Source organism: Crocodylus siamensis, chromosome 12 (assembly GCF_052110815.1).
Source record: "Crocodylus siamensis isolate JL-2025a chromosome 12, ASM5211081v1, whole genome shotgun sequence".
Lineage (NCBI taxonomy): Eukaryota > Metazoa > Chordata > Crocodylia > Crocodylidae > Crocodylus > Crocodylus siamensis.
In genome coordinates, this window is record NC_143406.1 from 6,401,787 (window position 1) to 6,417,751 (window position 15,965).

Sequence of the window (15,965 nt, forward strand, 5' to 3'; positions counted from 1 at the left end):
CCACCGTGTAACAAAAAGGCAGGGCCAACCTACATGCAGTGTATCCCATGGCTCACTAACCATTGCACTCCCCTATCAAACAAATCAGGAGCTTGTTTACTCCATGAATATTCAGAGCTAGGTCTTGTCTCCATTCAGGGATGAATGCAAAAGACGGTTGCTGGCACTGCCACCAGTGCTGCTCCACAGGTGACTGATAGGAGAGCAGGTCCCATGCCACCACCTCCTCTAGCGCTGCTCAAGGGCAGTCTCACGACCTCTTCTGTCCCACGGCTGCCAGCACTAATGGAGCAGCACCGATGGGAAATGTTTGCCAACAAGCCCTGATGCAGGGAAAGCTTCAGAGCGTGTGATGCACAAGGTACCTGACAGCAGGGCAGGTGGCTGAAGAAAAGCCTCCGCGGAGGTGTCCCTTAAAGCAGAGCAAAGTGTTCGTGGGTAGCCAGGTGCCTATAGGCATGACATGCAGCGGGGGTTAGAGAAAAAGTTGCTCGTTTTCTGTTGGAAAATGCAATTTCATCAAAATCCAAACTCTTTGCAATTCGGTGTCAGCTTTGATGGAAGGATTGTTTCAGCTTTCTCATTTCATTGTGACAGCGTCAGAAAGTTTTGTTTTGAGATGGTAGATGCACTTCATTTAGGCTTTATTGTTTCATTTCAGGGGGGTTTTCGGCTTTTTTCAATTTTAATGTTATTCTTCTATATTTCCGCGCTACGTTTGATCTGATTTGTATTGTGATGGGGCTGCCGTGGAACCTTGTCATGATCAGAGACTGGTATTTGGGGGGTGGGATTTCTGTTTAATAAAAAATAATGCAATAGTTTGCTGTTGCTTTGCGACTCCCACTGCAAACGTCCCCGCTTCAGAATTTCCTCTGGAGCGGACGTGTTGTTTTCCAGCTGCAGAAGCTGGGCGTGAGGACCGAGTATGGTAGCCCAAAGTTACTTCCATTTAAGTCCCACTTGTCTGCGCCGCAGCCTTCGTTCCAGAGCGGGGGAAGTAATCAAAGGCCAGAATTAGCATTAGGAGACTTCAGACGCTGTGTGCCAGCTCAGAAGTTTTCCACTGGCCTTGGCAAATTGGATACTATCAGCTAAGCACATCTAGGGAGCAGAAGAGGTCAACTGGCTTGTAGCATCAGCAGAGGTAAGACACAAGAGCTGAGGGACTGAGGATCATAGCCCGAATGGTAATTGCTAATACATGGATTTGTCTGTAATGAGTCGTCTTGCCGGGGGGCTCCGAGTGGCAAAGAACACACACCGACACACAGAAAATAATCCCTGGGCTATGATGGTGAGCACTGATCAAACCCACCCTCTTGGTAGGATATAAATAAAAGAGCAACCCCTAAGCATCTTCCAGCTAATATCCGCTCTCCTGCCCCATCCTGTGCCCACTCGGGCAAGAAACGTTTCTCCGTGAAACATGCAGCCACGACAGCAGCTTTGCGCACAAAACTATCCTAGTTCTGCGGCTTGTGGAAAGGCTGGACACTTCTGCTGTCAACAGAAATGGATTTTCCTCCGCTGGAGGGCCTGGAAGCAGAGGCTTATGTGGAGATGAGCTTGAACGGTCCCGAATCCAGTGGGACATGGGCCTGAGTTTGAAGCTCAGCAGGTTATCCTAGAGCTTTGCTATGCTGAAGCAAGATCTTAGTCTCCCTGGGCATGTCGACATGTTCATTAATGTGCATTTGCTAATGCGTATTCAATTTAGTACCTCCATTGTCAGGTACTATAAAAAGGTGCATTTGCCTATTTTAATGTGCATTACTGAAAGTGCATGGGTTTTTCTATGAGGTTTTCATGTGTATTAAAATAGGCTAATGTGCATTAAACCACACATGTAGACACGCCCTCTGTGTCTCAGTTTCTCCTACCTTAGACGGTAATATGCAGTGCTCGGTAGTCAACAGATTCAGAACTTGCAAGTTGGAAAATACATTGAAAGGTGAACACTATAAGCCATCAGAGGTACTGACCGACTTAGAAATGAGCGGGTCTACGTGTTTTATGGTTTTGCAATGAAATGCTGTGCTAAGGATTCACGTGATGGATGGGAAGAGTGGGGCAACACTGGTCCTCAGTGGATTGGCAAAGAGCTCTGCCAAGTACCACAAGTGCCCCTGAAGTGCTGTTGCAAACTGTTCGCTCTATTTAGGAACCTGCTAAGAGCAAGTGGATGGGAGAAAATAAATTATGAAACATGTACCAGGCACTGCAACAAGGACATCAGTGAGCTTTCTACTGGCTTTTAGCTCCTTCAGTGAATTGTTGACAATTTTTTGGATTTAAAGGCTCAAGCAGAAGCAAGATTCACGACACAAAAAGCCCTTTTCTCTGGTAAAGAAGCAGAAGTTGTCAGCAGTTTCACTTCCTGTTTCTCAGGCACCAACCGCAAGGGTGTGGGTTGCAGAGGAAGTTTTAAATAAAACAGCTCTGCCCTGAAAGCTGAACCATTGGGACGGTGGATTTTTTTCATGCTAGGCCTTGTCAAAGTCTTATAAAAACCAGCATCTACTGGAAAGAGGCTCTGAATGCACAAGTGCACAACCCGGGGCACTGACAATGTTTGCTGCTTGGTGTGTTTTAATAGTTTTACATACAACTAATAGTTTTACATAGAGCTAAACCTTTTTCATCTCAAGGCTCCACTTCTTAGACCCATTGGAGAACGCCAGCTCTTACTTTTCACTTTGTTTTTTTGATTATGGAAAATAAATAGAGCGGCTCTTCTGTTGCAAAGCACTCAGAAAGACCACAGCAAGTCAGAATGTTTTGGACACGATGGATTTCTGTCTGAAATTTTCAAGTTTATCAAGTGCATTATGTGTAGGTGTTTGCACACCTAACAGAGCTAGTATTAAGGAGCACCCTTCATAGGATTTCACAGCATCACAGGGTGTGCACCCTGCCTGTAGTTTACCTTGGGGTAAACTTTCAAAGGGTTAAATCGCATGGACCATAGGGACTGTTAACTCCCACAGAGGATATGCCCCAGACTATCCTTCCTCGCTATCATTGTCCTTTTTCCTTCTAGCAAGCATGAATATACATATGCCTGTGTAATGTTCACCTGCCTTCCCTACAACTCATTCTAAATCCTATAACCTCCCTCTGGTTTTTCCAGTGAAGCTTGAAATGGTTTTGTTCTCATGCAAGGGACAATTACGAGTCAAATCAAGAAACACTTGTGCAAACATGGCAAATCTATGACATGACCAAAAAACTGGTAAGGATTTCAGTAGTGAATTGCCCTTTGGAACAGCAGATTCCCTGGCAGTGGCAGAGAACTACAACTTGCATACCGGAGGGCCTCAACGCCTACGTGGCTCTAAATTTTTAAACCGAGGTCTCAGTCCTCCAAAGAGTCCTATGCCTCCAAAGCCCTAAACTTGCTATAAGCAGCTCTTTGCAGGCCTGAGGTCAGATGCTGCAGGGAGATAAAACCAGCACAGGGCGCAGCTGGTCAGTCATGTTCTCAGAGGCAGTCTCCCCATGCCCCCAGCTGAGTGCAATTATAGACCAATAAATTCAAGTGGACTTCAAGTGAACCCAACTATGTGCTCCCCCCTCCAGATAGACGAGAGAGGTAGCTAGGCAGAAGTGCTGTGAGAGGGATCTGTAAAAGCCTGGCCAGATCCTCTATTCCCTATAGGACCGGGAATAGCTTAACTATATACAAATTTATGAATGTTTACAGGGGCCTTTAAAAATATAACTATTAATATATGACTGATACAGATACTTACAGATTTATAAGAAAGTATGGGTAAATACGTGCAACAGCCACAGGTACATATAGCTAGGCAGATAAACATGGGTATCAACAGGTAAGTTCAGGCAAGAACAATAACAACAATTAGATGCAAATAAACCTCACCTTGCTGACATAACCCAGGTCCCATTGGAGGATAACAATATATGCATATCTATATCTATCTATTTACAAAATGGGAGATGCAAGTCTTCCCCACCCCCCAGGTACCCATGTGCCCGAGACTTTTGGGCATTTCCTTAGGGTGCCAAACCCTGGCACCCTCCTGGGGGAGGAGGGTCCCAGTACCTCCTCAGCCCAAGATGGGTCACCTGTCCCTGACCCCTGGGCACCCCCCTTTCAGGGCTTCTTCCCCTGTGGGAACCCATTCTCTGGGTACTCACAGATTTGGGGAGCAGGCTGGGAAGACTCCAGGAGCCGCAGGTGCCTTGTCGGGGCTGCCCAGGGCCCTGCCTTCTGTCCGTCATTGGGGCTTGGGCCACCTTGAGCCGGTCCCGATACCCAGGCCTTGCCTTCTGCCCTCCACTGGGGTTTGGGCTGTCTCATGTGGGACCCTCGGACCTCTGCTGAACCCCACTGGTGCCTCCCGGGTGCTCGGCCTCACGCCAGGGAGGGGTTGCAAACCCGAGCAGCCTGGCACTGCTCCCAGGGTTTGGGACCTTCGAGCCGGGCTGTCAGTAAATCCGCCACATCTGTATAAATGTATACTTCTGGGCTCTCTCACCGAATCTCAGTGATGCTATGAAGATTTTCTTACCATGGCTTTGATTTACTGTAGCTACAGCTTTGTTGCCTGGGGCACCTTAGCTTGGGTGATGGCCCTTAATGAGCAAAAGAAGAGAGCAACATAAAACTGGAGATAGCTACAGTGTGTGAACAGACTGGCAATATTTTCTTTATGGGTCGGCTTGGAAGCAGCACAGACTAATTGTGCAGAAGCCTGTAGGTCATGACTCAGTTTAATAAAGATTTAGTTAGAAGAGGCTGATGACCATCTGCTGTGCCTTCCTGCGTCGGATAGACCAGAGACGATAACCCGGGGATTCTTGCATCAAGTCCCTGTTTTATGCTCAAGCAAGTTTCTGGTCTTAGTTGGGGAAAGGCACGTCGTCTCACGGCTAGAGCAGAGGAGTGGAAATTGTGATATCTGGGGCTTATCTGAGGACTAGCCACTGGCACCCAAGGTGATCTCAGGGAAGCCACTTACCTTCTCTGTGCCTTGTTTTTCCATCTGTAAAATGGAGAGGATAACGTTTTGGCACCTTTGGACAGATGGTCAAAATCCTTGAATAGAAAGCGCCATCAACGTGCCAAGCACTGTTGCTTCTGCTCTTATTTTGTGACCTCAGGGGTCTAGAATTCGTCTCGAGGATTCTGGCTTCTAAGTTTCAAGGAAGAAAAAGAAATAACTGAACCCCCTTCTTAGCAGCTTCATCCTTTTGTTCCTGGTGCAATGTCTGATTCAAGAGTCTTACAAACCCCCGCTGTGATTTTTGACAATGGATCCGGGTCGTGTAAAGCTGGTGTCGCAGGAGAGCCTACACCAAGGTCAGTTGTCACTTCAGTGATTGGTCATCCAAAAGCAAAAGCGGCTGGAGCTGGCCAGGACTACTGCCTTGGAGAAGGAGCCTTATCCAAACAGGCTGGCCTATTGTTGAAGTATCCCATTGAGCGTGGCATAGTGACCTCCTGGGATGACATGGAGAAGCTCTGGAGACACATCTATAAGCAGGAGCTGGGGATAAATCCCAGCGAAAGGCCAGTTGTAATGACAGAGCCACCAATGAACCCGCTTCAGAATCGAGAGAAAATGACTGAATTGTTGTTTGAGCGTTTTAAGGTACCGGCTCTGTATGTGTCCGTCCAGGCTACACTGGCACTGTACGCGTCCGCCCGTACTACGGGATTGGTGATGGACAGCGGGGATGGAGTTACCCACACAGTCCCCATCTATGAAGGGCACTGCTTACCCCACGCTGTGTCCAGGCTGAATGTCGCGGGCAGGGATATCACCAAATACCTTGTGCGGCTCCTGTCAGCAGGTGACCATTTCTTCCTGAGCAGGGGCAAAAGAAATGTTGCAAAGGACATCAAGGAGAAGTTTTGCTATGTAGCTTTGGACTGGAGTCAAGAAATGAAGAGAAGGCCAGAGGAAGTCCTGCGAGATTATAAACTCCCGGATGGAAATACTGTCAGAATTGGTCTTCATCTTTGCAGAGCACCAGAAATCCTTTTCATGCCCATCACCATTGGCACTGATACACCGGGGATTCACACCATGATTTCCAACAGCATTAAGAAGTGTGATCGGGATATTTGCCACCATCTCTATGGGAATGTGGTGCTGACCGGGGGCTCGTCCCTTCTCCAGGGACTGGATGAGAGGGTCTTTAAAGAGATAGAGCAGCAAGCCCCTCAAGGAGTTCCTGTTAGGATTGTAGCAACTCCTCATAGGAGATGCTCTGCATGGATGGGTGCTTCCATTATTAGTCATCTGGCCTCCTTTGTGTCAATGTGGGTCACTGCTGGGGAATACGGGGAATTTGGACCCCCTGTGGTCCACAGAAAATGCTTTTAAGCGGCCTGAAAAGAAGGGCCATTGAGAATTGTATTTAAGTGCTGAGGGGAGAAAGTCTAATTTCTTTGGGCGATGGCAATGGAATAAAAGAGAAGAAATGGGCAATACGTGCAGCCTGCGTGTGTCTTGCAGAGGTGCCTGATGACTTTGGGAGCCTTCCATTACAATAAAGGAGATCAAGTCACCTACTGCAGTGACTGCTGTGGCCAGCGAGGGAATTAACTCCCTGCAGGTGACCTGTGCTTTGTGCAGTCACCTGCACCTGCGCAGAGAGGCCTGATGCTCCTGGTTGGGGGGGGGCAATGTAAATCCCCCACGAGATGCAGCACCAGGCCTCTGCTCCCAAAGGATGCCACTTCTTTAGGGCAGCATTTCTCAACCCCATGGGTCACAACTCAAAAGTGGGTCGCAAGAATATATGAAAGGGTCATGAACAAACTTTAAAAGAGAAAAAGGTGGGAAACAGCTGGCTTTTCTCTTGCAGGCTGGCAGAGATCCTGCCTGGGAGGGGCTGTTTGGGGGCTCCCGTGTCCCACACACCCACCCCCTGCCCCACACACAAGGGGCAGCAGGTCAGGAGCCATGCCGGATTATGACGTGTCCATTTTAAGAGGCCCCATACGATAAAAATAATCCACGAAAATGGGTTTTTAATGACATTTTGAGATTATGATAATTCATTTTTGCACAAATGGATGAACTCAATATAATAATTGTGCATATATATGTGTCTGTTTTTGTCATGTTAGAATGACATTTTTTTTTGCTTATTTACAGGCCCCAAATTGTAGCTTAAGCCTTATCTGGTGCTGGTCACAAATGGGTCCTGGTACAGAGAAGGCTGAGACCTGCTCCTGAGTCAGCTACATAGGGCCAGTGGTATATGTGACACCCTCCCGCTTCCAGAAGCTCAGAGAGGGTCCTAGGCCCTTAAAGGCCAGGCTGAAATGGAGCAAACACCCAGGGGAGCCTGTTGCCTCCCCTAGGGCTCGAACCGACGGTTCCAAGCTCTGCCCCTTCCCCGGAGCCACGTGCGAAGCAAAGGACATCCCCTCCGCCCTGCGCCACTAGGGCAGCGCTCGCACTCAGCGCCGAGGCGGACTCTCCTCGCTTCCGCCCGTCTCTATGGCTGGAGGACTTACCCCCGGGCGGCGCTCTCTCTTGCGCTCCGCTCTCGACGGTCCTGGCCGGCGTCCGCTCTGCGTCGCGCTCTCGCTGGTGCGGGGCGGGTGACGCCCGCCGAGGGGCCGCGGACGCCATTTTGTGCGAGCACCAGGCGGAGCCGGACGGGCCCGAGTGCTGCGGGACGGAGCCGGGCTTCTCCCCGCGCCGCCATGCCCTCCTCGCCGCTCCGCGTCGCAGTGGTCTGCTCCAGCAACCAGAACCGCAGCATGGAGGCGCACAACATCCTCAGGTACTGCCGCCGCGCCTGGGCCGGGCCTGGCCTGGCCGGACGTGCCCCCCCCAGGCTTCCCCGGGCCTCGGCATGGGGGCGAGCCCTGGAGCCTGCCCAGGCCCCTAAAATAGCCTTGACCCCCCCCCATGATAGGGAGGCCCTAAAATGGTTTTAACACCCCCCTAATTATAGGGTGGGTGGGGTGAGGCCTGGAGTCTGCCCAGACATTTAAGGGGGTCCCTAAAGTGGCTTTAACCCCCCCCCTTAAAATCATTGGTGGGTGGAGTGAGCGCTGGAGCCTGCTCAGGCACTTAAGGGGACTCTAAAATTGTCTTAACCCCCCCCCCCAAATTGTAGGGTGGGGGGGGGCCCTAAATGGCCTTAGCCCCCTCAAATGGTAGGGTGGGTAGGATGAGCCCTGGAGCCTGCCCAGGCATTTAAGGTGTGCCTTAAAACAGCATTAATTCCCCCCCCCCCCCCCAAATCGTAGGCTGGGTGGGATGAGCCCTGGAGCCTGCTCAGATGCTTAAGGGGACCCCTAAAATGGCCTTAACCACCAAAAATCATAGGGCAGGTGGGGGGAGTGCTGGACCCTGCTCGGGCACTTAAGGGGGCTTCTAAAATGGCCTGATTCTTCCCCCCCACCCATTTCAAATCATAGGGTGGGTGGGATGAGGCCTGGAGTCTGCCCAGGTGTTTGTAAAGGGGCTTTTTTTACTCCCCTTTGCAGGGAGCAGCTGGTAGGGCTCAGGCCTGGACGTGTTTTCCACTCTGAACTCCGTGGAAAGAAGGGGGGAAAAGTGAACAGCCAGAAAGTGGGTTGCTGAGTTTCCCCCATTGCAGGTCTGGGCTCAGTGCCCACTGTGGGAGAAAGGGGATCTTGGTGCTGGAAAAGAGAAGCTGGTGGGTGTGCTGGGTGCGGGCAGCCATCTTGGTGCAGGGCAGCTGGCAAGGCTGGTGCAGGCTGAACTCCGACAATAGTAGCATGAGACACATCTCTGCTGCTGCTGCTGGTGCATCAAGGCCACGTCCTCGTGGCTAAAAGCAAATAGCCTTTTTTGTTAAACTGGCTGGCTTTTAACACCCGGTTGTGGGCTTGCTCCTACTTCTCTGAGCTCCTCCAACGTAGCAGGTAGGGTCAATTGACACGTCATAGACAAACGGAAGTAGATTAAGCACCAGCTTTCTTCAACTGGGATGGCAGAATAAACACAAAGTTACTGTCAGCTGTCCAGTGCTTTGCAGTTTCTTTGTAGTCAGTGGCACAAAGAAATGTGCTGAAACATTAATCTTTTAAAAGAAGAAGGAAAAGGGAGAATATCTCTTCTACTCTTAGATTTTTGAAAATAAGCTTATGGAAAACAAAACTTGTGCACACAGTTAACTCCTTTAAATTGGTATTAAACGGTTACACTCCAAATATATCTCTTTAAAAAAAAATGGGGTGGGGGAGTGCCTTGTGTTCTCAGCTCAGATAAATTAGATGGGTTACTTTTTTTTTTTTACTACTTTTTTCTACTTTCCACTTCTGATGTTTTTCTTCTTACTGGCTTACACAGTGGAAAACATTTATTTTCCAAGACTTCAGTTTGTGGTTGTAAAATAACAACTCAGGGGAAATCATATTGGGTCATCCAGGCCATCTTGCCAATTTAGTGTTACACCACACTTAACTCATCTTTCCAAAGTACAGTGCTGTTAAAATATTGCAGCAAACAATGCATGGAGATATTTAATTTAAACAGAGCTATTACAGACATTTAAAATACCCTCTTAAGATGGAAAGATTACTTTTATAAAACCACAGGACAGTGGCCCTCTGAAAAGATCAGCATTGTGTTAAAATCCATTCTAAAAATGTAACTTTGAACAGCTTTTTAAAATGCAATGCTTGCAGGTGGGGGGGAGTAGGAGGGGTGTGTGTGTGTCCAAAACTGTTGCATCCCATAATTTATTTAAAAATTACTTCGTTTTGGAAACATAATAAACTCCATCTTTGCCAAGGGGCTTTGCTATAGTACTGGAGATGTTTCTTCTGCACTTTCAAAATAGTGTCTTTAATCCTTTTTTTAAACTTACCTAGTTTCGGTATTTATATTTTAGGACTTAATGTGCAACTTATTTAAAAGACTTTGTTTAAAGCCCATTTTTCCTTATAAATATCTTTTCACTTGGCCAGCAGTAATGTTTATAATAGTCCGTAATATATGGAAGAAATGTTTGAATCTACTGCAGTATTTTAAAATTCATTCCGTTTCATATCGTTTCTGTCCTGCCTGATAATAGATAGATAATAAAACTGTATCTGAGTTCATTTTTTGATGATAACAAAACATGTTCGTTCTGAAACCATCAAGCAAAATAGCTTACTCATTTTACATTTCTATAAAACATAATATTTATTTTCTATACACTCCATCTAAATGAAATAATTGATGTAATCAGCTGTGTGTTTCTGTGTGCAGCACTAGAATTCAGAACACATAATCATAATTTTTCTACAGTTTTCTTGTAAGAGACTTCTCATGCTTTATCCTTTTTAACATATACAAGTACCATTTGTTTCAAACAACTTTGTACAAAAGGGAGACTACTTTGCTAAAATCTTTGTAGCTGCCTGTTATAGACTTAGAAATGACAGTTCCATATCTCATTTTTCTGGTTCATTTTACAGTTTTTTTCCTTGTGGGGGCTCACAGTGTCATTGCATACAGAAGTTTTACTTTGGGATGACTCGGACTTGATCATTTTAAATACCTTCTTTTTTTCAGAAAGGGTTAAAACTTGAAGATCCATAAGTCTTTCATAAAATGAGAACTTAATTTAGTATTGCCAAGCATATTGTTTATGAATTCCTTGGAGGACAAGCCTTCTTCCCCTCCTCTCCTTCCCCCCACCATTATTGTAAAAGTCTCAATCCTTTTACATTGCAACACAGCAGCTTCCTTGTAGTAGGGAGCGAGTTCAGTTATAATTTAGCTTGGTTTCTCAGGTGATAAGTTTCTCAAACCTGACATTCTTTGTAGCCTTGTCCTGTCACATGCTTCTTGGAAAGTGAATCTGTGTTTTTCTTAACTCTTGTCTTTGGCTGCTTACCTTCCTTGATGCCTTCTGCGAGAACTCTACTAGCTTTCTTTTAGTCTTTGATGACTTTCCTAATGTCCCAAGGTACAGCTAGTACTTTATATACTTCTTACCACTATACCACTATGGTTATAAAAGATGTGGAAGTCTCAAGTTTTTTGGATAGGTAGTCCTGTTCCTGTTACATTTTGAAATAGAAAACAAAAATGACTGAATAGAAATGACTTAATCATGTTGTAAAAATTACCACGCCCAGATGTTCATCTGTAACCATTCAAAGTCAAGTCTTGGCTCATCATATGCTGTAATTACTTTCATAATTTTCATTTAAAATAAAGCTACAGCATGATGACAACTTGTTTACTTGGACAGCATTTTACCTTTATGTAGCAATACTGCATAAAGACCTGGAGGGTGATTACTGAGTAACTTTTGCAAATTGAATAAAAGTACTTCAGTGTGTGTACACGCACATTCTAGTGGAGTATCTTTTCTGTTTTGGATCGGAAGAACTAAGTAACAAATAGCCTACCAGACTCAAGACAATTGATGCTACCTGATTTAAATTGTTCTTTGTGTAAAGAGCAGTAACCATTTTGGAGGAAGGGAAAGCATCTTTCTACGTTGTCACTGAGGAATCCTAATGGAAATGGACTTCTTGCTGCTTGAGAAACTCATCTGAATGCAGTTGGATCATGTAACAGTAGTCTGAATCAATCATTATGTAACTATTTGCACAGCTGTCATTTCCAAAGGCCTGGAATGGGACTGGTGCTGCTTTCATGCTGCTCTGTACCAGTGCATAAGACGACACTTCTCATAAGGCATTTTGGAAAGTTTAGCTGAGGCAGGATTTGACCATTGATGATTGGTTAAGAGCAGCAACAACAACAAACCACACAACAGAAGAAAATGGGGGAGGGACGGGGAAGGTGATGATGAAGTCCCATATTTACACAGAATAGGGACATCTATGGTGTTATGATTCTGAATTGCTTATTTTTTCTAAAAAGTCTAATATCAGAAATCTCCCTTACTCAGTAGAGTATTGTTGCCAAATACAGTATATGTAGAAATGTGCTACTTACACAGTAGTCTTCACGACAGAGCACTTGCTGATTTTTATAAATAGCTAGTACTGTATACATTTCAGCTTGAATGTGTTCATACATGCATACCACAGCAGTGAATACAGAAAGTGTGCTGAGCCACTGAGAGATTAAATTAACTAGGAAAGAAGCAGTCTGAAGCTTCCAGCTTGCAGGCACAAGAATAACTGCAGCGGTTCCTTTCAGTTCCTGATAGGTCGGTTATTGAGTTGGAAGCTTCCGGTCCAGGAGACTCGATGACTGAACTCGGCCTCTGTTTCTTGTCCTACAGCAAAGAGCGTTCAGCCTTAAAAGGGAATGGCTTCTCCAGTTTAATTGGAACCTGTCAGTGTTCCCCCAGCAGCCAGGGAATCCCATTGAGAGCTAGGAAGCCCTTTGAGAGCTAGGAAATCAAAATCTACCTTGAAGTAACAGAACACTGAAAAGATGCACCCTACAGATGAAATACAACTTCTATGGCGTGTTGCTTAAAATTATTAGTTGAAGCAATTTGCTGAGTGAATCTTGCAGGGAAGGGCAGTGGAAATGAAACTAAAGGAATTGGACTAAGTTTACAAAACAGTATTTAGAAGCTTGCACTATTATCCATTTTCTCATTACTGAACAGCTTCCAGGCTGGCTGCAATTCTGCAGGAGCGGGAAAGAGGGAGGAGTCATTTAATGGTACAAGGATCAACAAATAGTTTTCAGATGGTAACTTCCAAATTCGTGTGTCTTGTGTACGGGAATTTATAAAATGTATTGTACAACATCAAGTGTGTAAGTGTGACCTGTTTTAGCATCTCTGTGTGTATTGTTTGTTAATCTTCCAGATAATGTTGCTACATTATCTCATTCTCTTAGAATTAGGATTTTATACAGATAGCTAATACTACTCTATGCAAAGTGTAGTTCTGAAGAAGGGTTTATGTGCTACATGTACATTCTCCTTTATATGAGTTCAGTGTTAGAAAGTTTGATTTGGGTTGGGAGATGTTAATAATAATATTATTATTATGGGTGGCAAACAGTGAGAGTTAAAATCCTTCTAATGGAAGCTCACTGAATCATATAATGCAGTTTAACTGAGTAAGAGAAATGAAAGTTCAGCCAAGCGCAATTTACTGGGAATGGCTTCAGTTTCAGTACTGATGGAGTGCATGTCTGCTGTTGGCACCTGAATTAAATGAAGAGTACTTACCTTTTTATCAGCTAAATTATCTCTTAGTTTCCAGCCCCCCCACCCCCCAACCAACAAACAAACCACATTTAAAAACTGAGCTTAGCTTGGCATCACTGAGGAAGGAGCAAATGTCAGCATGATTTATTAGATTCTTAAGCTAATGTGGTTTATTTAACAAAACTCATTACTTTGGCAAGTGGCATATTGAAATAGAAGGAGTTGGCAACTTTATGAATATTTTGCAATCAAAATCAATTAATGATATGCTTATTTTCACAAGATAGTTTGTGATAAAATGCAGGCAAGGCTTTGTGGGTAGATGTGATATCTTTAATCTTTTGGTCTAATAAAAGATATCACATCTACCCAAAGAACCTTGCTTGCTTATGTCTTTAGACCAACATGACTACAGCCAAAAGCCCTGATACAATGTGATTTTTAAGAGTAATATGTACATTGGCTTCATGATACCAGTTTTTGTCAGCTTGGTCTGAAAAAAAACCGAAGCGTTTATCTTTGGTATTCTCGTACCTACTGTGATGGTAGATATATTAAAACTTGTCCAGAATCATCACTCAAATTTCCTCCTAAAGAAAGTTACTGGTCAGTAATATTAACACCTAATTACACTAAGCCTTCCCTTTACTGGGGTTTGGTATTACTCATTTGAGAGAGAACTCTGCATAAGTTTGAGTTGAAACTTAACTGAGTTTTCAGTTTTATAACGCAAAACCTTGCGAGAGTCCAGAACATTGACCAAGGTCAGAACTTCCGTTGAGTCTTTTACTCATCTCCTTAGATCCAAACTCTGTTTTCCCTCTTCTGGTGCCATCAATCCCTAGCCTTCTAGAAGGACATCTTTGTCCTGTTTCAAGTGTTGTTGATTCACCACTGGCATCTAGAGCTGCTGCCAGCTGTTGTGCTCCAGCCCAGAAATAGTAATTTTTCTTTGCAAAGCATGTTAGAATCCTTCTCTGATTCAGCAAGGTACTTCAGTGTGTGCCTGCTACATGTTTGAGTACTCCCAGTGATGTCAAGACTGCCTTCTGCTGTCTAAGTACCTGCTGAGTCCTGGTTTATGTGTGTAAAGTTATTGATTTTTTCCCATCTCTGCTCATAAGGTGGAATTCTGTTCGATTTTAGTCAATTAAGTGGTAATTTTTTAGTCATCAAAGTGGGATTTCTGACATGCATGGGTTGGGTTTCTGTTCCTAGCAGCGAGTGGGGATGGGATGTGCATTGCATGATTAAGCATGTGCAGTAGGCTATGCACTAGCCAGGTATGTACAGGGCTATGCAAATGCACGTGTGCACCCTGTGGATGCGTGCTGATATCCAAGACCTGAAAATGTAGGTGGCCTAAACCCATTCCTAGCCCTGTCATTAGGTGAGCGATTAGGGCATTTGCTTAGAGTAAGGTTTGAACCTGTCTTTCTGACTTCCTAGCACCAGGCTCTGACAACTATACCGTAGGTTGGGTATTATTTATGCCCTTCTACAGTTTATATTGAATTCTCCAGTGTTGTTTTGAAGTGGGAGCTTTGGGCAGCTGAAAGAGGGGAGACGTGTGGGGAGAGAAGGAAGAAAACAAACCGAAGGATGTGTGGTTTTCAGTGAGATGGCTGTCGCTGTGGAAGGGTGGGGACCCTGGGTTTCTATCCTGGTGCCTTGGTCTCATTGGTCACATCCACATGAGTGTGGACATTTGTTTCCCTGGGGTCAAGAGGCAGTGGAACATCTTGTGCTGCTGCTACTTGTCCCTGGGAAATGCCTGTGGCACGTGCTATTTGGTGCATGGCAGGTTACCTCTGGTAGGGGAGGCTAGGGCCAGTGAATGTGCTGGCTCTAGCAATCTTATGTTGGGGGCTTTCTGGGGCTGCAGTCATGGCAATCTTGTCTCTTGGAGCCTGGCTGGTAGCTGGTGCATGGCTCTGGCTAGCCAGGCTCTGGTTTTGGGCAGTGTGCTCTGTCCTTGTATGTCACCCCGCATTTCCCCCCCCCATGAGATCTCCCAGAGTAAAATGAACACCCCACCACCACCTTGTAGCACAGGGAACACCTGAATGTGCAGTGTATGGTGCTGCTGGTGGGGCTCACCACACGCTGCATGGCTGCACTCATCTGGACGCGGCCATTGAGGCAGAAATTTCCCCCTGCACTGCTCTCCACCAGTGACTTGCCAGTGCTGAAGCAGGGCCTGAGTAACTTCTTACTCCTGGTGGGAGATTAGAGTGTTGTTCTGGGAAACTAGAGGGATCCAGGTTCAAATCTTTGGGCAGGGGAGACCTAAAACCTTATGTCTCCAGCTTCCGAAGTGAGTTCTCTACCCTCTCAACTTTGGGGCTGAAAGTTAGGGGTTCCTCCTTGGTACATGCAGCTCTGTAGGTAAACCACTACGTATGCATGTCCCAGAAACAACCTTTTGTAAGTGCCCAAATGTCACTTTGACAACCAGGACATCCAATTCAGCCATAACTGTAGCAAATGTTAGTGAAAACTGTTTGCATCTCTAGATCTACCTCTTAATGCCTAGGCACTGGGCATTTTCAGAAGTTGTGAGCACTGTCGGGGGGATGTTAGCATACCATGTACTCTTGCTGTAGATAGTGTGTGTGTGCCACCTAAGGTTTTCCATATGTTGATTCAGTAAGACTCTAAATTACTTCCTAAAGTAAATGTTTGTGTTTTATGGTAATGAAAGTCATTGCTAGTTACTAAATAGCAAATACTTGATGCACTCATTCAAATTTGTTCTGCTACTTAGCAGACAGTGACTCTGGAAAACAGCTTCCAGAGCTGATGGAGCCTTTTTTTCATAGTTACCGTAATGTGCTGAAACATTTTCAATTATTTCC

General features: G+C 45.5%; 2 protein-coding genes across 2 annotated transcripts in view; both read left to right on the forward strand.

Moving 5' to 3' along the window:
- The first annotated feature begins 5,234 nt into the window (after positions 1 to 5,234).
- Positions 5,235 to 6,359, forward strand: LOC149854533 (actin-related protein T2-like). The gene has a single exon (XM_090023510.1). It carries the CDS (start codon positions 5,235 to 5,237, stop codon positions 6,357 to 6,359), a length of 1,125 nt encoding a protein of 374 aa, XP_089879636.1.
- A 1,214-nt stretch (positions 6,360 to 7,573) lies between these two features.
- SSU72 (SSU72 homolog, RNA polymerase II CTD phosphatase) overlaps positions 7,574 to 15,965 on the forward strand; it is a 62,044-nt gene continuing 53,652 nt past the window's right edge. The window contains exon 1 of the mRNA XM_090023810.1: positions 7,574 to 7,773. Coding sequence (XP_089879936.1) covers positions 7,694 to 7,773 — 80 coding nt within the window. The 5' untranslated portion in view covers positions 7,574 to 7,693. The remainder of the gene's footprint in view (positions 7,774 to 15,965) is intronic.

Coding starts and splice junctions, on each gene's coding strand:
- LOC149854533 (XM_090023510.1), top strand. CDS start 5,235: ATGTCTGATTCAAGAGTCTTACAAACCCCCGCTGTGATTTTTGACAAT.